At 41.8% G+C, this 22,559-nt stretch overlaps 1 protein-coding gene across 1 annotated transcript in view; it reads right to left on the reverse strand.

Annotated features, from left to right (window-relative positions):
- The window catches only part of EFCAB6 (EF-hand calcium binding domain 6), a 111,779-nt gene extending 92,169 nt beyond the window's left edge, over positions 1–19,610 (reverse strand). Inside the window, 5 exon segments of the mRNA XM_075707467.1 lie at positions 7,296–7,359; positions 9,140–9,164; positions 9,647–9,762; positions 10,856–11,076; positions 19,487–19,610. Coding sequence (XP_075563582.1) covers positions 7,296–7,359; positions 9,140–9,164; positions 9,647–9,762; positions 10,856–11,076; positions 19,487–19,610 — 550 coding nt within the window.
- Between the last annotated feature and the right edge of the window lie 2,949 nt (positions 19,611–22,559).

The raw sequence follows: 22,559 nt of genomic DNA on the forward strand, positions 1-22,559 counted from the left end.
TATTTTAAACAGTAGGCAGAGGATGAACTTCCTTCAATCACTGAAACCTAGAGATTTGCTGGAAACCAAATATCAAAGATCAAGGCAGATATACATTTCATAAGTATCTGTGAACTTCGGAATATCAGTGAATTATTTGTTCTAAGTATACCAAAGCATTCTTTTTTTCACTTCACTTCAAAAATTACCAAAATCAAGAAGATTTAGAGGTTGAAAGAAAAAGTATACATGGGACAAACTGATGACTATATGAGCATTCTAACAATTGCAACTGTCTTCTCCAAGTCTGTTAAAAATCTCAGCAACCTGGACCTTAAAGTAGGCTTACAAACAGAAAACTGGCAATAAAAGTAGCATTGAAGGCTTCCATTCTTACTCTGTTCTGTGTTGAATTTGCTCAGCTTACAAGAATAAAGCCTTGTTTAAAAATATCACTCTTTTTAACTGCTACTTCTGCAAATGCAACCAGGGAATTGAAAGTCAGGCTGTGTTCTTTCTGGCTCACATAATAGCAGCAATAATAAAGATTCTGCCACCGCTCCTTACTCACTCATTCGAATGCAGCTGCCTGAGACAGAATTAAATCCAGCTCAGTTGCACATGTTCTGCAGTGCTACAAGGAGTAAGGAGAAGGAAAGTCCTTGGAGGAAATCCTGATCACAGTGAAGTTGGTACTCCAGTGCAGCCGAGATTTCGTATTTTGTTTGTTTTAACCAAAAGAGTCAAGATTCCAAGCTCTGTACTGTCACTACAAAGCATTATGCAGAGTAAATAGGCCTGTTTGTGGCTATAATGATCCACTGATGTAGGCAAAGATTGCCCAAAGTAAGCAGTTATGAATCAGGCAGATTTGACTACTCCTTGGCAACTCTGCCTGGTGGAAAAGGGTGGAAGAGGATAAAGCTTTTTATCTGGCTAAAGACATGAAGAAGGAAAACCAGGTTTTGTTCATTTAAAAACATCTTTTCCTGTAGTGATAGATATAAAACAACAAAGGAAATTCAAATTCAAAGAAAGGATTAGACTTCACCAGAGTAGGCTAGGATTTCTCTTTCTTGCTACAATTGGCAACACATTTCCACCACAACTCCAAGCTTTTCATGGAGAAAGAAATGCAGCAATCTTGATTCATTTCTCCCTGTAATCAGATTTAACTGAAATGTATTATTTAATGAGTGAGGCCAAGGTTTGGATACTGTGGTGCCTGGCATGAGTGGTACATTTCTCTGCCAGCCTGATACAACCATTTGTCCTTACAGGTTAGATAAGCTACGTACCAACCAGTTTATGCTATCAGAATCTTTCAGCAGAGACACTAGAAGCAATGTTCCTGTTTGTTCTCCGGAGTATTAGTGATATCACAGTCCTTTTAGCAACCACAGGGCCTTGCCATAGTGTCTTTGGCATAACGCTCTCTGTTGTCACTGACACATGCCAGCTGGCTGCTTCTCCCCACCCCAGCAGTGACTGCATTTCGGCAGCATTTATGCATGTGAAGCACTTGGGGATCCCTTGGGGAGGAGAAGTACAATGAATATTTTAAATATTTTCTTATACTTCAGAAGCACAAAGGATATCCATTGAAAAAAATCCTCTACAGACATCGCAACAGGAGGAACTTCCAGACACTCCCTTATGCAGACTGCAGCTTACTGTGAGAAAATTTCCTGCCACAAATCACTGAAGTTCATTTTGCTACCCACACAAGTATTGCCAGTCACTGTATATCAAGGTATTTTCCTCAGCAACAGTGTCTCCCATGGACCTGGATCTGGGTAGGTGCCACCTGCATCATGTGTTGCTTCCTCTCCCAGCCTTTATGGAACTTGCTTGGTGGCTCAGGGTATTTGGCAAGGGTGGGAAGGATATCTGGAAAAGGGCTTTCATGCATTCCCATCACCCCAAACTCCCGAATTCTGCCTACAGTAACACATACCACCTTTCTGGTGTTGAATGAGTCTGAGAGAGGTTTTAGGGAATTCCTGAGACAAACAGACCCCTAGCATTATAGCTAGGAGAAGAATTGTGCTTTGCAGAGAAGGCAGCAGGCTGCATGGGGAGGCAGAGAAGTTCTGCACAGATGCGCTACAATGACTTGCCTATCTAGGGGGATATGCATGGAGGAGACCGGGACAGACCCGGTGTTTCCTCTGCAGGAAACAAAAGCTGCTTGCCCTTGACACGAGGATCAGAAGCAAAATCTGTGTTCAAACTTGTGGTTGCTGCCCCTCATTAGAGCCGTACAGTCACCCTAATAAACAACATATGGGAAATCTGGGGTAATTATTTGCCAAGAAAGCAAAAATAGCAAAATTGTAATGGCAGCATTAAGAAATATGCTGTAAGGAATAAGTTGAGGACAGAGTGGTAAAACATGCTGCCTTCTCCCATTTTTGTGAAAATGTGTCAAAAATGCATAAATTAGTAAAGAAAAACCCATACTACAACACCTGGCACTCTCTCTGGCAAAAGGACTAGAGCTCAGATGTGCTTTCAAGGCAAACCCTGCAACACAGGACAGCTTGGAAGCTTACCACCCCACTAACTGTCCCTGAAGGGACTGTGATCCACGGTCTCCAAAACACCCTTCTTGAGAGTGGAGGAGGTGCACGTGAGGCAAGCTGGCCAGGGCAGGAAAAGGAAGACCCTCAGTCACTCTGCTTCGAGTTTGTCTCAGGACAGTCTGACAGCAGTCTGCAGTAGTCTCCCTGTCTGACTGTCCCTTTCCGTTCGGCCAGCACACCCATGCAGAAATGTACACTTAGATTTCCTGCCCTTCGTGGCACCCTGCTGTAACAGGCATTGGGAGAAGAAAGGGGATGATGGGGAAGCTTTTAGAGTTATGGTTATATACCTTATCACCAAATGGAGGATTTAAAGCTGCAAAGATCTATCAATCTAGCATATTATGCACAGAGAGATACACACATCAGATTTTGTTTGTTGTGTTAAAAAATAAAGGAAGAAAATAAATGCCTCAAAAATATTCTTCTCTTGCTATAAACACATCAGTGCTCATTTTCCCTATATTCTACTTTGGGCCATTTTGTGTAAAATCTTTAATTAAAGTTTTTCTTTGAAATTGTCATCATCAAACCAGAAGAAAGAAAGTAAAAAACGGAAGGACACAGCTGTGCATATATGAAGTGCTATTCAGTACCAAATGAATTGGAACAAAATAAGTATCGTGACTGTTATGCTCTTAGTTTTGGCTCTGTATTCTCAGTAGCACAGTCTAACTTGTCACTTTATATTGATTCCATCTGTTTACACTCTGCAGAGTATTGGCTTCCTACAGTGAACATTTCCTATTTACCAGCTGGTAAAGATAGGCCCAAACCAGATAGAAAAGAATTAGACTATTTTCAGATCCTCATAAACATAAAATCAAAAATTAATGGGGGAGGGGAGATAAGAGTAGGGGGGAGTGAGGCAAATATATGGGCCTGATGCTTGATCATATTGAGACCCCTTTACAACTCATTAGCAATTTTTAGAGACCTTGAAATTTGTGCAATGAGTACACAAAATAAATCAATTTTCGGTCCTCTTTACATTGTGCTTTACATGAATAGCCTTATTGTAAATGCGAATCAACCCCAGTATTTCAGTAATCTTTAAAGAGAAACAGTCAGGGTCTGAACTTAGCTAATATAATATCCCCACTCCCACCAGCCAACTATGAGTGAAAGACCTCCATATAAAATGGATGCGCACATGCAGTACAGAGCCATCTTTGCACTCTGGCAAATTGAGTTTTAGTTATTTCTTTTTTATACTTGCTGGATTCCTTTCTTAAGCAGACTATTATTTGGAGGGACTGACTCACTTCAGGAGAGTCTTTTTACTATCATTAAAAAAATGCCTCAGGTTGCAAGCTGTTCTTGAGCAAAGTTTCATCTTTTAACATCCAGGAATACTGTCATTCAAGTTGAGGCTCCTTTCTATGGTGTCATGTCCTTTTGCAAGTATTACTGGGGAACAAATCCTGTCCCTATTTTTGGAGTCCTAGCAGCCAAGTCAGTGAAACTGCACTCTATAAAGAAAAACGCAGCAGATTTGGGTGCTTAGAAGATGAGCTGCCCTTTATTGAACACATCTCTGCTGTGCCAGGGCAGTAGCATGCAGCCAGGGCATCAGCTGGCCAGGAACATGGAAAAGAAGGGTCTGGACTTCTGGTATGGTATGCAAGTTCTGGTTCTTGTTACCCACAGCACGTAAAGAAGTGCATAAGTATCCCAACTACATTGCCGTCTTACTTCCTTGAACACTCACTGAGTCGGCAGAAAAGAGGTCTTTCATGCACCATCATTTATATTCCCAGGCACACATCTGTTCAGTGCTTGGCCCTTCTATCTGGGCTAGCTTCTTTGCTTAAGAGGCAGCACTGGGGATCCTACACACTGTGGCCATTTTCCTACAGTTTGCTGTTACTTTTCTTTCTTGATCAGTTTTGGTTTTTTTTCCTCTTTTCTTGCTTTTCTCAAGACAGTGATGTTCAGGAATAACATTTTATTACATTTGACTAGAAATGATGGAAAGACTCCTATAGTCAAAATTAAACTTAGAGTTTTGCCCTGGCATTTGAAAGACTCAAAATCTTTTCCTTGCTTATCTATGCTTTACTGAGCAAGTAAGAATGACTACAAAGGCAGTAAGACTTACTTCCAACAAATACAATGAATAACTTTGGTGTCATAAAAATAGGCAAGGTCAGCCCTGCATCATTTGATTAAGTGAATAGAGTTTCTAAGTGCAGGACAGTGATGAGAAATCCCAGGCTGCCTGTCAGGTCTTGGTTCCCCTATGTCTTTTCACTGACTACAAGATGCTCTGAACCACCTGCTGCTTGTCTTGATCTTGGCCATTACTCTAGTTATGATGTCTAAATACAGGTATATGTGGTAGGTGGTCCAAATGTGGCTTTCTGCCCATACAAAGAGAAAATTGCTATTCCTTATTTTACTGAGGACATTAGGAACTTTTTCTTTTGTGTGGTTTTTTTGTTTGCTTGTTTTTTTAACATGCACATACGAATTCAAAACCCAATCAGACTTACCAATATAAATGTGTCCTTGACTGACGATGTGCATCCAAACAAAAGCAGAATAAGGTTTAGCTTGGGAATAACCACTGTGATATGTGACAGATAAATATTTAAAAGAGTACATGAACTCTTAAATGTAGCTGAATAATTATCTGTGTACATCATGCATTTACATATCTTGCAGTACTTATTTAACTGAATTGTTCCTGGGATATATATGTAGCCGTAACCTTGCCTTAAGTTAATGATGTTTTCTGTTAATGTACTAAAATATACGTAACAGCTCTATTTCACAATGCTGTTAAAAAAATAACATAGAACCTTGTAAATTAAATATACCAGACCTCTAATTAGGACTTTGGAGGGTATTTTCAATTCATAAATTCTATAATAAGAAAATATTTCAGCAGTTTCTTTTGTGATAGGATACGCTTAACATGAAAATGTAAACGTTACTCTTCAGTTAGTTGCATATAGCCAAATGAATAAAAGCTATGACATTAATAACAACTATACCAAGTTATGATTGATAGGCTTTTCTACAGCGAGAAAAGATTGTCTTGGATACAATCTGTCCCAACAGCCTTGCGATATGTTAATATTTTATTCAGACTAGAGTGAGGATATATTCAGATGTCCTACTCAGTGGAAGAGAAGCAAATGGTTGCAAATACTACTGCAGCCCTGAGGTGCAATAACAGCTGTGAAATCAGAAAGATTTTATTTCCCCCTCCCAAATTACAGGCCAAGCCCATGCCAAGCACAGCAGGAGGTTGGATTTTCCTTGGAATTTACATCAGGTTATGTTTAATGTATTTCTTCTTCTATGAACAGTCTTAGGGTAGAGCCAACAGACTGTCACACAGTGCTCTAGACGACATGGAATAATCTTCTGTGTCCTTGTAACTAATGACTATTATTAGGCATGATATGTGACATTAGGTTAATTTGCAAATGCCCAAATATAATAAAATATCACGATGTCGATAAGCAGATTTTCATGGCTCCGTTTGTGCAAAAATAAAATAATAAAGATCTAGCTTTCCCATAGTCACACCACCACCACCCCCTCAGTTTGAAAAAGTGGTTTTGTGCTGTTCAAATTTGTGTTGAGATTTAAGTAGACTGAGCTCTCTGGTGGCTGGATACTTCTAAGTAAAAAGAGTACAAAATGCCTAATGCTGATCTTCTGATGTGACAATGTTTTACACCAATCTTGCAAAGGGCTAAACAATTACAGAAATTGTACTGCCATGGAGAGTCTAGTTTCTTAAATAAGTCAAGTGTTGTTACTCAAGCCACAAGCATCTAATAACTAAGAAATAAAATCACAGTGGGACTGTGCCGGTCCTACACTAGAGGTTTGTTGCAATACTGCTTGAAAGAGCAAAGTGCTTAGGGTTTTGATGCTTTTCCTGGTTTTGACTGGGATAGAGTTAATTTTCCTCCTAGTAGCTGGCATAGTGCTGTGTTGGATTTAGTACGAGAATAATGCTGATAACACTCTGACGTTTTAGTTGTTGCTAAGTAGTGCTTATGCTAGTCAAGGACTTTTTCAGCTTCCCATGCTCTGCCAGGTGCACAAGAAACTGGGAGGGGGCACAGCCAAGACAGCTGATCCAAACTGACCAAAGGGATGTTCCATACCATATGACATCATGCCCAGTATATGAACTGGGGGGAGTTGGCCAGGGGCAGTGATCACTGCTTGGGGACGGGCTGGGCATCAGTTGGCAGGTGGTGAGGGGTTGCATCACTTGGATTTTTTTCTCTGGGTTTTGTTTCTCTCTCTCTCATTGTTCTCCTTTTCATTACAATTTTATTATTATTATTTTATTTCAATTACTAAACTGTTCTTATCTCAACCCATGAGTTTTCTTACTTTGGCCCTTCCAATTCTCTCCCCCATCCCACCGGGGGGGAGGGTGAGTGGGGGGCTATGTGGTGCTTGGTTGCCGACAGGAGCTAAACCATGACAATGCTAAAAAGGGATTCACAGTGTGAAGGAGAGAGGCTTTTAAAATCCTACTTAGTACTTTAGCATAATTAAAAAAAAAAACCAAACAGAACAACAACAAAAAAACCCTAAGCATACAAGTATGATCAGATCTTCATGATACAACAACAAGGCAACATCCTTTTAAACATGTTACTAAATTGATATCAGTACATCAGGAGCAACATCTACTTATCTGAAATGAATTACTACCCCAGCATGTGGTTTCTGCTATTATCCTGGTAAACATACTTTCTCCTTGAGCAGGGATTCCAGCTGACTTAATGTCATTGTTTGGCAACTGTGGCTGTTCAACCTGAAAATAAATATAACAAAAAAGATTAGATGAACATAAAACACAAGTGCATCAATGAACATGAACCACAAGTGCATCACAGTACCACTGAACACCACTGCAGGGACATCAGTGGGAGAGTTTTTGTTTACCATGCGAACAACTACAAATGAAAGAAAGTGGCTTGATCCTGCCTTCGTTGTGGCTGTTCTTCACAGCCCTGCACTGCTCTTGGAGAAAATCATGACAAATCTGGATCGCTGAGCAGGACAGAGATGTGGCAGCTGCTCCTCTATCACAAGCGTGATGACTGTTAGTGTAAAATATTTTTTCTTGCAGGATTTTTTTTTGGCTGCCATAAGGGTCACAAAGGGATATTAGCAGCTTGATCCGGCCCTTAGGATGACAAAGTGCTCAGGAATCCCAAGATCAAGGACATTATAGTGCCAGTTCTCCACTCTCCTCCGCTCCCATCAAGTGTTCTTCAGAGAACAAGCATCTCTTCTCCTCCCCTTCTCCCCCAGCACAAATCTGAGATCCATTTGTCACCAGTAACTTTTAAAATTCTTTTAAAAATTAAAAATACATTTCCTTGCTTTTGCATTTGTTTCCTCACCCTATTGACTTGCATCAAGCACAAGAGCAGGTAATTTTCAGAGTCAACTACCAGCCAAGTTTACTTTCACTAGTCAGTTCTGCAAGGTGCTAAATTCCACTCTCTACACCTCCTTCTCTGGTTTCAGCCTTAACTAACTGCTTCTGAAAAGCCTTGTGCAATTTTATTCATATCTATGTTTGTGGGATGGTGTCCGAGGAGCTGAGCTCTGCCATCCTTTCAGCCTCTGAATTTAGTGGAATTGCTTGAGTTTTAAATAGGGAAAGTAGCTCTGCTAATGCCTCCTAGCAAAACTCCTGGAAAACAGCACTTGTGCTGCCCTCCTGTGGTGAAATTACATCGATAGATGCCTGATAGCTCTAACCAACCTACCATTATTTTTGCTTCCGTACATTGCAGACACTCTCAGAGCAGTTCTCTAACAAGCTAGCTGGCCAAAAGACAAGATCGTCTAAGCATGATCCTTACTTTCCACACTTTCGTGAGTTTAGAAGGAAACCAAGAGTAACATCTTATATATTCTCCTTGAACACTGGAAGAAAATCCAACCCAAACATACAAAAAGCTTTACCATTTTATTATATTGCAAGTAATAAAGAAAAGATTAACCTTTTATTCCAGGAAAGATCCCTCATTTGTTATTTAATTAGTTTTCACTAATTAATTAGAATTTTTTAAGCTCCCCTGTCTCTCTGGGAGAAAGAGGCTTAGGTCCCTCCCTTTTTCTTCTTTTCTTTTGCTGCTCCTCTTCTTCCTCCTGCTTCCTTTCAAAGTCCTAATCCCATTTTTGTATCCTCAGTATTACAATCCCTCATTCTCCCTTTGTCTGCGAGTTTTCTTAGCTTTGCACTTGCTGGGAACAAAGTTGGACTGGAATTTACAGAATATTTTTTGAGGCAACTTTTTATTGAAGGCCAGATCATACAAACCCACAGGAGAAACTGAAGGAAAAAGAATTTCCCTGCAGATCCCCTTGCCAAATTTCACCCTTTATATTTCACTGGGGAGGGGTGTGGTGTGAAAAATATTTAGTGCTCCACTAATAAAGCTACTGTGAGAGCACAGATTTGAGGGGTTTTATTAGTTTTATTTTTACTTAGAGTATGGCTCTACTTTATATTTTATTTCATTGAAAGTAAGAATCCAAACTTAATCCCAGTTCACACACAGCTAGTGTCTTCTCACCTTTATTATTGAAAAATTACTCACACTGGAAACAAAAACAAGTGTGAGTTATTTACTCCTATAAGACTGAATCCTGAAACATTATAACTTTCCCATTACTGGATCCTTTGCCTTAGCTTCTATGCTTCACTTAAAGACATGTCAAGCTGAGTGGCATGTTTTCAAATCGCTATTAAACTGAATCAGTTATAATTTCTTTCATACACAACAACTTTCATTGTTAATTTAGAGAACAGACTGATTAGTCTTAAAGGTTCATATTTTTCCAGTAGCAGATCAGTGGCTCAGCAGACCATTCCCTTCCCTTTGGCAATCAGGTAACATTCCTATGGCAACTATGCCAATTACACATACAGAAAAAGCAATTTTAGAAGAAAGTGTATCATATCTTTATGTCACTAGAAGCTCACATTAGTAGCTAGATTCTGCCTTGAGAGCTAGACAACTCGCAAGTGATTCATGACTACAATTTATGAGCAATTTGACTGCATAATACAGAGCACTTACCTTTTGAGCATGCTGGTACTTCTGGCAATTTGAGTGAACTTTGACAGGAAGTCAAGGTACGGCACAGTAACTTTGCCAATATTTGGGATCTGTATTTCAGTATACATGGATGAGTCCTACAATGATATCAGATTTTTTAAATACTTCATTTGCATTACTCATTCTTTTCTTAAACAGCAAAAATAAATTTCTCTTATAATTTTGTTTTTGTTGTGTGTATTATGCATTACTACTTCTTAGCAACTTGTCTAGAATTAAGCAGAGCATTAATTTAATATCTAGTAAATCCCTCCCAAAAATGTTACAACCTACAAGTCTTTCCATCATGTGAGATAAAGATTTCTCAGTTCTCGAGCTCTATGGTCTTTTACATGTATATGTGAAAGTTTCTTCATTCTCATCAGCCTCACTGATGCAACCTTCTCTTGTTCCAAGAGACTATTTAATGTGTTTCAGGTGTATATGTATCCCCCTAATGACAATTTAGTATTAGCAAGGAATTTAACATCAATCTTAGCTGAAATGGGCTTAACTCATTAGGGTTATTAAACTGATTAGTTTAAAATGCAAATGTAATAGATGAGGTCACACAAATTAAACAATCAAACAAGAGTCAAGTACATTAGAAAAAAAACATATATAAAATTTAGTCACCTACACTTTCAGGACAGACAATTAAGTGTACAATCATGCTGGTGCAGATTGTGCTTCAGAATCCTCCCCTATTTTTGACAAGCATCACTCATGATATCATATAAACACCCAATGTTCCTTCAAGTCCAATCTGATGATGGTTTGTAAGGTAGCAAATACCAAAAGTGAGCCGAGAAACTCCCCGTGCAGACAAAAAGCAGCTGGTCTCTGACTCAGAGTTCACAACCTAATCTATGCATATTCATAACACCTCATGTATATGAATTTAAGCTGTGAGATTTTTTTTTAATTAAAAAATCTGCTAGTAAATTGCAACTCTTTCAAATAGTGAGACACACTACACAGACAAAATCCTCATATAAACATACCACTCGTCAAATTTAGCTCACATTACTTTTGCAAGTTTTCTATGACTTTCACTTGAACAGAGCATTTCGACCATGTCTAGCATCTTTTTGATAATATTTGCCTGGAACCTGCTCCCATTGAAATTTTGCTCTTGACATAAATAGGAACAGCCTCTAAATGATTATAAACAGCAATGACATAGCATACCTCTGCCAGCACAGCATCAAATTCAGCTTCTGTTAGATGGAAGAGAAAGATTTCAATCACTCTCCTGAATTCACCCTTTGTGACTGTCAGGGTCTGACCAACATCAAGCATCTGAAATGCTTTTTTCAGTTCATCTTCTTTTTCAGCTGTCTTTTGAAGTAAGATCTGACCAATGTCCCAGGAGAATAAGGTGGGATCTGGGACAGAGCTCACACGCAGAGCTGTAAAATATATTAGGCAGTCATCAGATACTCCTAAGTCTGGCAAAATCACATATTTTTCTGACAATTCCATACAGATCAGTTCATTTCTAGAAATATGTAAGTAAATCAGTTATTGTTTGTCCACTGATTTGAAAGCAATAAATAACCAAACTAAATTATAAGTATTTAAATAAAAGATTCCAGGGTTTCTCTTTCTGCTACTACACCCAAAACAGTAAGTTGGAATATACACTTAAGTTTTAAAAGTTAAAAAACAACAAATAAAGTTACACTGCATAGATGCAGTCCATGACAGCAGCCCTCCCACTTCAAACCACAGAGAGGATCTCTTTGCCCTGTAAAATTTAGAGACTTTATTCAGTTATTGACCTTTGGGTAGAGATACCATGTAGTAGTGGGGTCAAAATTCATTGTGTGTATATGGAGTCTATGGCTGGTAAGTATTTTAGTGCATGCCAGCCCCTTTCCCACTAAAAGCACAACCAGCAATGGTGAGTGGAAGTACCTGACAGCGCAATATAGTGTACACGGATGCCTTATATTCCTTAAGACACCTCTTGCTCTCATTAGACTTGAATAAGAACTAAACAAGGACCAAAAGGTTTGGCCTGATGTTTCTTTTGGATTCATAATGAGCCAAATTCAGCCACAGCTATGAGCATTTAATTGCCTTCTACTTGAATCAAAGGAGGTTTTGTACACGAGTCTGAACACTGTGGCTAGTTCATAGGCATTTATGTTTTTTCCAAACTTTCATCTAGGATCTGCTCTTAAACAAAATGTAACTGCCTTTGGAAGAAGCTTTGTTTACAAAAAGCAAGATGGCAAAACACAGCTTTTTGTTATTTACAGCTTTGCTGCAGTTTTATGAGAACCAAATTTTTTCTTATGCTCATCCCTTCTTTAAAATGAAAGTACACAATCATGGACGCCTTGCACATTTCATTTCAACTTCAAGCCATTCCGACAAAAGAAAGCATTCAAATTCACAGCTGGATACAGCTTCAGTGAAATCAATAGAGCTGTCACAGCTTACTCCTACAATGAATCTGACCCTAAATCCAAAACTGCATAGCAAGGAGAGGAGGAAAAGTGACACAAACCATGATGGAGGAAGCCTCGCATGATAATAATTAAAAATTACTTGCAAGAGGAATGTCCACATTGTGATTAACAGCAAATTCATACTTGATTGGAACAAACTATAAATCTTACTGCTCCAGAAAATGAGCTTTCTGTGGTAAGTGTATAGTCATTTCAAATGAGTTCCCAAAGGATAAGATGTATATCAAATCTGGTAATGTGTTATAATTGGAAGCAGTGATCTTGTAGTGACTTCAGAACAGAAGTGAGACAGTGCTCCAAAGAAGGCATCTCTCTCAAGTTCCAATGGACTTCAGAGAAGGGAAGAAGATAAAGACCTTGTTCCCTCACATACAAGTAGGAGGAACAAGAGTTGGACAAGAAGGGCCATGGGTCCTTCTTCCACCTGCTCTCCATCAGTAGAACTAGATTGATTTTGTTCATGTCCACAGGATCCAGCAAACATGCTGTATCTGTGACAGATGACTTCTCTCAAAGTAGTGAGGGAAATGTGCCCCAAACCCTAAGGAGCACAAGGGCTCCTTGGCTACTGCAACTTGCTACATTGAAAGGCACCACTGAACCCCAAGCAAACAATAGGACAGAAAGGACTGAGAGGATGGTGCTACCTACAAGTTACACAGTGCTTGTCCTCTGAGCAATAGAAGGATTTTGTTTTAAAGTCCCAATACTGTGAACACTTAGACTTCAGTACAAACCTGCAGCTGATTTAATTGAGTGCCGCCTGCTGCCACACAATGATGCTCTGTTTTGTGTAGAATGAGGTCCTGGGGTAAATGTGATGCCTTGAGAGGAGGGGTGCAAGGCACGGAGGTCTTCTGCAGTTGTCACTCTGGCCACGGTCTCCCCTGGGTTTAAAGCAGGATTGTGAGAATACACCAGAATATAGGACACAAAAAACAGCAGTGTGGCTGGCAACAGCAACAAGAGACAAAAAACCTGATTTCTTGACATGAGATCTAATTTGCTGATAAAAATGTTGACTGAGATAGTTCTTGCTGACCAGCAGTGACCAGATGAGAGGAGTTCCCAGTTTCTGTGGTTGTGCTGGATACTATCTCCTATGTCAGCACTTTCAGATATGCAGTTCAGGGTAGGAGACTAGGGTGGTAGAGTACCTCCTTTACCAAATAACACAGAATTATCTCTGGAAATGTTTCTGGCCATTATCTTGAAGGCTATGCACATTAAAGTACTCTAAAAATCTTTTAAAACACGCTTTAGTTAAGAAAGCCTGCTATTTTATTAAGCAGTACAGTTGCTTAGATGTTTATTTAGACTTTTAGGCTTTTGCAGGAGAAAAATGCATGTACCAGACACCAGCTCATTACACTAATTACTCCATTTTATGAAGAGCTATTATTAATTTTCCGCACCAGGAAATTTGAGGCAAACTATACTGTAAGTATAAACAGAAGAGCTAACTGGGAAAATAACAATCAGACAGAGATAGTATTGCATGGCATATGCAACAGTTTTGTAAGTGTGGCTCACTGGTGACCCGCTAGGCAATGTTAAATGGTCTGCATCTGCTCTGTGCAACCATACAGCTTGAACAGCGCCTGCGACTGCAGACACCATTATGCGAGCTCCCGGTAGGAATGCTGAGAGCCGATGACACTCTACCACTTGAAACTTTGGGAGATGCCACTCTGGGGCTTATTCAGGTATGATGAGGCATTTGTCTTTGTCCATGTGGAACGTGTCTTGAGTGCTAATAAAATAAGGGTGATCCAGGCGATGGTGCTATCACCCAATCTTTTCCATGCCATTTTACAGTCATTAGTCACAAAAATACTTGCAAATATTGGCAGTCTTATGCACTGGATCACAGGGTAATTCTATTGATACTTACGTAGTTAACTCAATTGGCCACTTCAAAGGAAGTATTTTTAAAGGCCCTGTTTCCTCTATTACAAACTTAATTTAAAATTAGAAATTTGGTTTCTCCCCAAATTGAGTGGCAGTCAGAGAGCATAATATATTTCCTAATATGTGCCAATCAATTGCACCTTGCTCCTGCCATTCAATTACCACAGTATAGAAAGCAAACGTTAGCACAGAGAATTCTGAGTTCTGTAGCCTTCTGAAAATCCAGCAAGCTATGTACAAATGACAAAAGCCATATAAGGAGGCTCAGTCAATTCTCTGTAAAGGGAGATGAGAAGTAAAAACACAGCAGACATTGCACAGCCAAGTGAAAAACAGTGGGACAAGAACAAGACTTGCTAGTCCTCTAGCAAAAATGCAGCACTGTGCAGCATTTTACGCAGGTAGAAAAGCCCTTCTGCCTCCCCCCCCTGAAAAACCCATCCAAAATAAACAAACAAAACCACCACAGTTCAAACACTTCAAGATTTTGTGTCCTAGCTCAGTGCTTTGGACCTCTAGGGATAATGAGAGGAAAAAAGAATTGAAAAGGAAAGGAAGAGAAAACACCACCTTTCTGACAACTTAAGCAATCTTAACTTCATGTTATCAAAGAGAAATTAAGTAGATCTGAGTAGACCATCCCCACTGTTTAACATGCAGCAAATTAAGCAGTTGATGGGTACTGTTGCTGGGCACTGCATCTTCATCCTCTGTACACTCAAATTATTAGAATAATCTCTGATTGGGTTTTGACCCAAGCTTGGCTCAAGCAGCTTCTTGGGCACATTTTGGGAGTTAGCTTGGTCAGGAACCATTCCCAATGGGCAGTTTGCATGCAACCATCCTGTTTCAAAGGGTAAGAAGTGTTTAACAGTCTGGATGTGGGCTATTCCATGCCAATTCACCTCAGTGCCAAGAAACAGTCACAAGCACACTTAATTTACTAGCATAGCCCATCTACAGCAGTAACCCCTGGCAGATGTCCTAGCTCTGTAGCCATCCATTATAAGCAATTAGCCTCCAACCATTCTTTCTCCACCATTCAGGTGGAAAACAACTTTTTCTTCTTCATCTGATACATGACTAAGTATCACCATTACTACAGTCACTTGGCTGATACACTTGCAGTGACACCCATGCAAGTTTGGTTCCCTAGAAACCATAAACAGGGAAGGTCCATTTCTCAGAGGCCAAGAGCTCAAACGAATGGGTTCTGGCTGCAAGACCTACTCCACCATAAATACAGGCAGACAATAAGTGTATTTGAAATGAACAAATGCAATCTGATTCTGCCGTTGCCTCCTCAGGCACCACCAAAGTGTATTACAGTTACTGGGGGTTTGATACTAAAGGGGCTGTGCCAGCTATTTGTACCTTGCCCAAGCCAGAGGGAAATTCATGGACTCTTCAACACCGCTCTGCCCTTTTTACAGGTTCAACAGACATGTTTAAATGAATTTGTTAGCAAAAGGACCGTTTAAACATCTAAGGCAGCAACATCTATGTGGCTCAGTAACTAGGCTACAACAAAAATACGGTAAGTAGAAGCACATCCTGCTGCTGCTGAAGTCATTAGCAAAGACTTCTTTGACTTCAGAAAATCAGGATGGAGGCCTAAACTACTCTTGTAAAAAACAGATGCAAATGGTATTTTTCTGGACCCCTAGACATTTTCTGGTGGAAGTATATGTCCATCTGATCTGCTAACAGTCAGTTTGCCTTTCTTAGCTATCGTTCACAGACCCTTCAGAAATAGTCCATGGTCTGTAAGAAGTCCATATACTGAAAGTCAAAGATTACTGATACAGAGCAATCAAATTTAAAGTTTCAGCCTACATTCTCTTCTCACTTACACTGCCTTTACACCTGAAAAATATCAGTGCATGAATCAAGAATAACCTACCTGCATTGAATAGCTCCTGATTTATAGGTTACTTGGAATTCACGCTGGTGCATAAAAGGTCATAAATCAGATCCATTGCTTATATTTTTAAGTACACTCCTACTAGTACGAGGGCAAGATCCTCAGTTACCATAAATCAGAATAGCTCTGCTTGCTTTCCTATCTTCAGAAGAATTACAGCATTTATAACCACTAAGGGATTTGGCCCTCATTTCTTCTCATTTCAATAATTTAATTGATAAGAGTTTCCCAAGTGTCTACATACCAAGTTCCTGCATCTGAGGCATGTTTCGCTCTAGTTACAAGATGGATGGATCTTGCAAATGGTATAAACATACTTCTGGCCAGTTTAGATAGAAATGTGGAAGACAGTTTCTAACTAACAGAATAATGAGGATCTGTTGCAGTGTTTCAGTCAGAACCATGGGACCACATCCTTTTCTTTTCTTGGAAGGATAAATGAAGCTTTAGAATAGAACGCTTTTTCTATTTGTTTCTGAAAGCTTCACTATTTCGTATTGTGTTTGGCAAGACAGATAGCAAGTCTCAGCTTCATTTTCTCTTAGCTCTTTTTTTTTTTTAAAGCCATTTTATGTAACCTAAAGTAAAAAGGATCCCTGTAACCTTGTCCTTTATTTCTTTTTATTCCCCTTAAAAGAGTGCCAATCTCTACAATTGTCAGAGAACAATTAAGGCTATGAAGTCCCCCATGCAGATCAAGGCCGAATAGTTCATGGCTCTAGCACAATTTGTTGTTCTCACAATGGGGTTAAAGCAAACAATCAGCAGCAGAGCCACATCAGACTACAAGCTCCTGTGTGATCTGAAATGGGCTACCTGAAGCTTCCACAGTCGTGGTGGGTTGACCTGGGTTGGCTGCCAAATGCCCACACAGCCACTCTCTCAATCCCTCTCCTCAAAGGGACAGGGAGAGAAATAAGATGGAAAACTCATGGGTTGAGATAAAGACAGGGAAATCATTCATCAGTTACCATCACAGGCAAAACAAACCCAATCTGGGAAAAATTAATTTAATTTATTGCCAGTTAAAGCTAGAATAGGATGGTGAGAAACAAAGCACCTAAAACACCTTCCCCGCCACCCTCCCCTTCTTCCCAGGCTCAACTTCACTCCTTCATTCCCAACTCTTCTACCTCCTCCCCTCAAGCATAGCAGGGGGATAGGGAACAGGGGTTGCAGTCAGTCTGTAACAGCTCCTCTTTGCCACTTCTTCCTCCTCATGCTTTTCCCCTGTTTCAGTGTGGGCCCTTCCCACAGGCTACAGTCTTTCGTGAACTGCTCCAGTATGGGCTCTCCACAGGCTGCAGCTTCCTTCACCTGCTCTGATGTGGGGTCCTCTGTGGGCCACAGTATGGATATCCACTCCACTGTGCTGTGCTCTGCTCCATGCACTGTAGGGGAACACCTGCTTCACCGTGGTCTCCTCCAGGGACTGCAGGGGAAACTCTGCTCCAGTACCTGGAGCACCTCCTCCTCCCCTCCTTTTTCTCAGACTTTGGTGCCTGCAGGACAGTTTCCCACACTTCTTTCTTTCCCCTCACTCCTCTCTCTCACACAGCTGTGCTGTATTTTTACCCTTTCTTAAATATGCTTTCACAGATGCACCACAGCTGATGGGCTCAGCTGTACTCTGCAGTGGGTCCGCTGGAGCCAGCTGGAAGCAGCTGTGTCTGGCACGGGGCAGCCCCTGCCCTCTTCTCACAGAGGCTGCCCCTGCAGCTCCCCACTACCAACACCTTGACATCTATACCCAACACACAGGGTGAGTCACCCTGACATCCAAATGGTGGGTGAAGCAGGGGCTTCCTGGGAAGTCACTGTTACCTCCCACCTCACAGCTCTCCCTGGAGCAACCAGTCTCTGAGGCATGCAGCATCTTCATCAGTGTTTGTTAGCCATAGAAAAAATTCTGGTGTGCAAATCACAGACTATCCACTGTAAAGATGGTGTCTTCTCATTGCCTTCCTTTTCTTACCTCCCTAACTCCAGTTATGAAATCCTTAGTTAATATTCTCAGTCTGTAGTTGCTACTTCTCCCTATTCCCTTTCCATGACTTGAGGGGGAAAGGTTGATTCTAGAGATATCAACTACTTAGAGCCAGATTTTGCCCTATTCAGAGGATGACCAAAGAAGTTTTCTCTTTACTTCAGACAATCCAGGGACAACAGTAGTGGTGCTTGCTTTATGGGAAATGCAAAACAGAAGCAAATAAATGTGGAAGCTCTCTTTAGAAAGAATGAACAATCACTTAGATACCTTATCCTCTCCTGCATGTAAGCTGTCCCTGTATGACACACTAAGGCAGAACTCTCTGGATTCTGGCACATGTGTCTTTCATGTGGACAAACCACCTCCAAGGGCCCTGCCCCTTAAAAGGTCTAATGTTATTCAAGTGGCTGAGCATGGTCACTTGTTCCTGTGTTTATCAAATAAGGTGGTACAGCTGGAAACATACCTCCAACCGATAGGGCAGGGACCCGGCACCACTCTACTCTGTGGTGATAACCTTGCTACAGCAGACAATGGCTTTTCAGCAAATATAGAAATTTCCGCTCCAAGATTTGATTCTGATGAGTAATGCAAAAGACTGAGATAAGCTACAGGATCTGCATTTTATTTTGCAAAGAGAATTTTATATATTCTGGGCTCAGGGACTGTGTAATTTTGTGTCCCAAGGGCAGAAATTCCCCCAAAGTTAAAGCCAACCTGCAACACATCAAATAAGGAAGTTCAATAGCACACAGGCTGCCTCCTATACTGCCCTGTACTTCCTTGGTGTGGAGCAGGTCATTCTGATTATCAGGACATGTTCTAAGTTGGGCTACAGTGACAGATGAATGGCCCATAAAGGTCCTGAACTATAAAGCCTCTCTGTTTCAGGTATTTCAAAGAAAAGGTAAAAGAACTGCTGGCAAACAGAACTGTGGAATAAACCACACGTAAACCAGATTCTTCTTTATCAGGGGCGGTTAGGGATTGCTTCCCTCCTAAGATAATTTCTTTTCTTTCTTTACTCCGCTTGAACGTAACAGCAGAGGATTTCGACAGCCTGTCCTTTCTTCAGTCCAAACCTGCAGCCCTCACGCTGACAGAGCACGATGCTCGGATGCACCTTTCCCTCCACCCTTGCAGCAAGTCCCAGGGCCAGCAGAGACCCTGACCGCAACCTCTAGAGCAGTCCAGTGCAAGCAAACCGCACAGCGCTTCTGCCTTGGTTCAGGCTGCACTTATCATTAGACGACAGAAAATTAAACTGATTAATTAAAGTGATTAAAGCCCTCCTTCACGTAGGGAGGCAGGTGCTCCGTTGGACGGGCCCCGGTAGGGCCCGGCCACCCTCAGGAGCAGAGCCCCGACATGTGGCCTTCCTGCCGCCGTGCCAGGCCCCGCTCGGCATTGCGGCGGTGCAACGCAGCCGTGGCGCCCCGGCCGGACCCCGTTGCTCCCGGCCACGTCCCTGCACTGAGCTCCGGTGGGCTCCGGGCTCCCCAGCCCCGGGTCGTTACCTGCGGCCCGGGGCGGGGCCCGCCGGTGCCGGCACCGCTTCGAGGGCTCCCTGTTGCCGGGACGCTGTTGCCGTGGTAACAACGGCCTTAGCGTCTGATTGGGTAGAGGCACCGCCGTTCGCATGGCAACAGTAAGGCGGGTCCCTATTGGGTGCCGGGCTGGGGCCGTGGTGAGGCTCGCCCTGCCCTGCCCTGCCCTGCCAGGCCTTCTACTGGCGGGGCCGGGGCCGGGGCCGGGGCCGGGCATTGGAGGCGGGCCGGAGGGTAGCGGGAGCCGTAGAGCCGCGCTGTGCCACCCCGCGGAGCCCTAGCAGCCATTACATCCACCCCCGGCTCCCGGGCGGTGGGCTAGTAACAGTCCAGGGCCCACCGTAGCCCTCGGGAGGAGGCTGGGCCCAGAGCCCCCGCCCGGAGCCTCGCGTAGGGAACCTGGGATCACCCCCAGGCGCGATTCTGGTGGCCGTGGCCGTGATGTGCCCGCTGGCCGGACCCAGAACTGAGGAGCAGCCGAGGGGGTGTTAGTGCTTGCCCAGCTGTCGTGTGAGTGCTTTTGGTTTAAGGTTTCATTGAGCGTTTCAGTGATAAATTGGGCCCTTTAAGGTTTGATTCAGTATAAAATAGATACTTCTTCATGCTGTGGTGACCCATGTAAAGTATTGGTAGGTATTTTCCATCTTGAATTAAACCCCTTTAATTCCAAAAGGACTGCATAAATTATTGCAGTCTGACATGAGAAAAGAGGCCTTATTCTATGGCCTTCCCTAAGCTTTGGTGTATTTTTTTTTTTAATAAATTGATTGAGATCTGTTGAAAACTGTATTGTAGCCATTGTCTGGAAAAAATACAGTCTCTTGCAGAGTCCAGGCATGCTGGCCACACATCAGCAATTAACTGATAACGCTTTCTATTTTAAAAAGTTCATGAAGAAGTTCAGTATTTCATAGTTCTTGATGTAGACTAATGCTCTGCAGGATACATTAAAGCTTTGATTCCCACAGATATTTGTGCATGTAACTTAACTTCCATGTGGTCCCTTTGAATTCAGTGGTAGTACTCGTTCAGAGACAGTAGCTTGAGCAGAGGTATGTAAGATTGCAGGAATGTAATGGCTGTACATAGTATCATAGTTATTGCTAGAAAAAAAAAAAGTAGTTTTGAAATTATTTCTTCATTTCTAAGACTTCAGGTAAATTGCCCCAGATTACTGAGTAAAAAAGTGACCAAATGATCCACACCTGAATGGTTAAAACCCAAATGTTTACAGCTTGAATTGGCCCATATCATATTTTTGTTTATATTCCTTTTTCATCCTGTTTAGAATACACAGGCTTACATAGATCTTTAAAAAAAAAGTCAGAACTAGTTTTAGTCTCTAATCTCACTGGGATTTACTGAGGGAATGAACATGTCCAAAAGGGTCTGGCTGTCAAGAGAGACCAACCCTTAAGCGTATATGGCTGAAGCAGGCTGGTTAACAAACTAAACTGGAAACCCACTGTGGGTCTTCCTCTCCGAGTTTAAATCCTGCCAACTGCGGAGTGGTGGCAATCCCAGGAGCTGAAAGTCCCTTGCAGCATTTCCAGGATTATCTGTTTCAGTAGGGTTAGAACTGCCTTTTTGGAAGGGTTTGCAGCACCAGAAACAATTAAGGTGCAGAAGCAAACGAGTGGTACACAAATAACCTGGGAAAAGTTAAAATCTGGAGTGGTGCAAGCATTGAGTACAGAATATTCATCATCCTCTTTGTTTCCTCTGGTAAATTTTTATATATTTATTAAGGCCGAACCCTTTGATTATGTGATGAATAGGCAAAAATAAAATACTGTCTTCCCAGTGGAGCTTGAAATCTAAACATTTTCCTTGGTTCTTGTTTTGTGCTAATTGGTTCACTTGTGCTGAGTTCTTAGAGCTGTCATGTATTTTATGGGTGACTCTCTTCCAAAGCCATAAGAAAGCAGATGTAAGGCCTGTGAGGGCTGAAGTCTTAGCACACTGTTACACCAGCTGTGTGTCACTGTTATCTCCGTGCGAGGATTAAATTGTCATCTTATGTTCAGTGCTGGCAAAAGCTGAGTATGTGACAGAGATGGTGACAGTGGATTTAACGTCTGGGTGGCAGTTACTTTGAATATCACTCATACCACACATACCAGGCAAGTCGGCATATTAGTGATTGTGCCTGGAATCGGTCTGAGCAGTCAGCTGCCATTACGTTACCGTTCTTTCTGCACCTTCCATGCTGTCACACACCATGCCTTATTGCAGCACTCCCTCCTACAAAACAGTGTTCCTTCCAAAAGTGGGTTTTAGTTAATTCACTCCATGTGGCAGTGTGCAGCTGTTTCCCCTTCTTGCTGAAGGACACGATTCCATCTTGGTAGACCATCTTTCACAGGTGACACGTGGTCCGTATGTGAAATGGACTGTTCCCAAGTAGAGACTGCATTTGGCCGATTGCAGAGCTCTTTCAGAAAAGCTCTGACAAGGACTTGGGAGATCAGCTCCAAGCCAGGGCAGCGCCCGAGGACATGCTTTGTCTCCTTGCAGCTGCAGTTCACAAATCAGCCTATTATCTGAAACACCATCCATATCAGTTTAAGTTAATATGTCAGCCTGTAAATTACAGCAGCTGAGGAGCCAGCACGCATTTGCTTCTGCTGTCTCTCCTCCATGGTGGCCATTTCTGGCAGAGAGGCAGAGTGGACAGCTGGAAGCGGTAGCTTCTAAAACTACTCTAGCGTGCATTGCCAGGGCTTATCATCTGTGCACAGTGAGAACTCCAGCGAAAAGTTGTTGTGTGGCTTTACAATTTTATTCATTGATGAGGTGGCAAAATCCAGAAAAACTATACTGGTGCAGCACAGCTTACCAAAGGAACCTCATTTAGGTTCCTGCATTAGCAGGGGATACAAAGGCTTCTCCTTTCTCTATTCCATTGGCGTAAACAGCTTCACTGTTTCTAAAACCAGTTTCTGGTAAGGAGTCCTACGCTTATAATAATAATTCCCACACGCTGGGGTCACACTGGGGTCCTGAAGTACAGACAATTGCCTTGCATTTTTGTAAGCTTTTC

The sequence above is a fragment of the Pelecanus crispus genome, chromosome 1, assembly GCF_030463565.1.
Source record: "Pelecanus crispus isolate bPelCri1 chromosome 1, bPelCri1.pri, whole genome shotgun sequence".
NCBI lineage: Eukaryota > Metazoa > Chordata > Aves > Pelecaniformes > Pelecanidae > Pelecanus > Pelecanus crispus.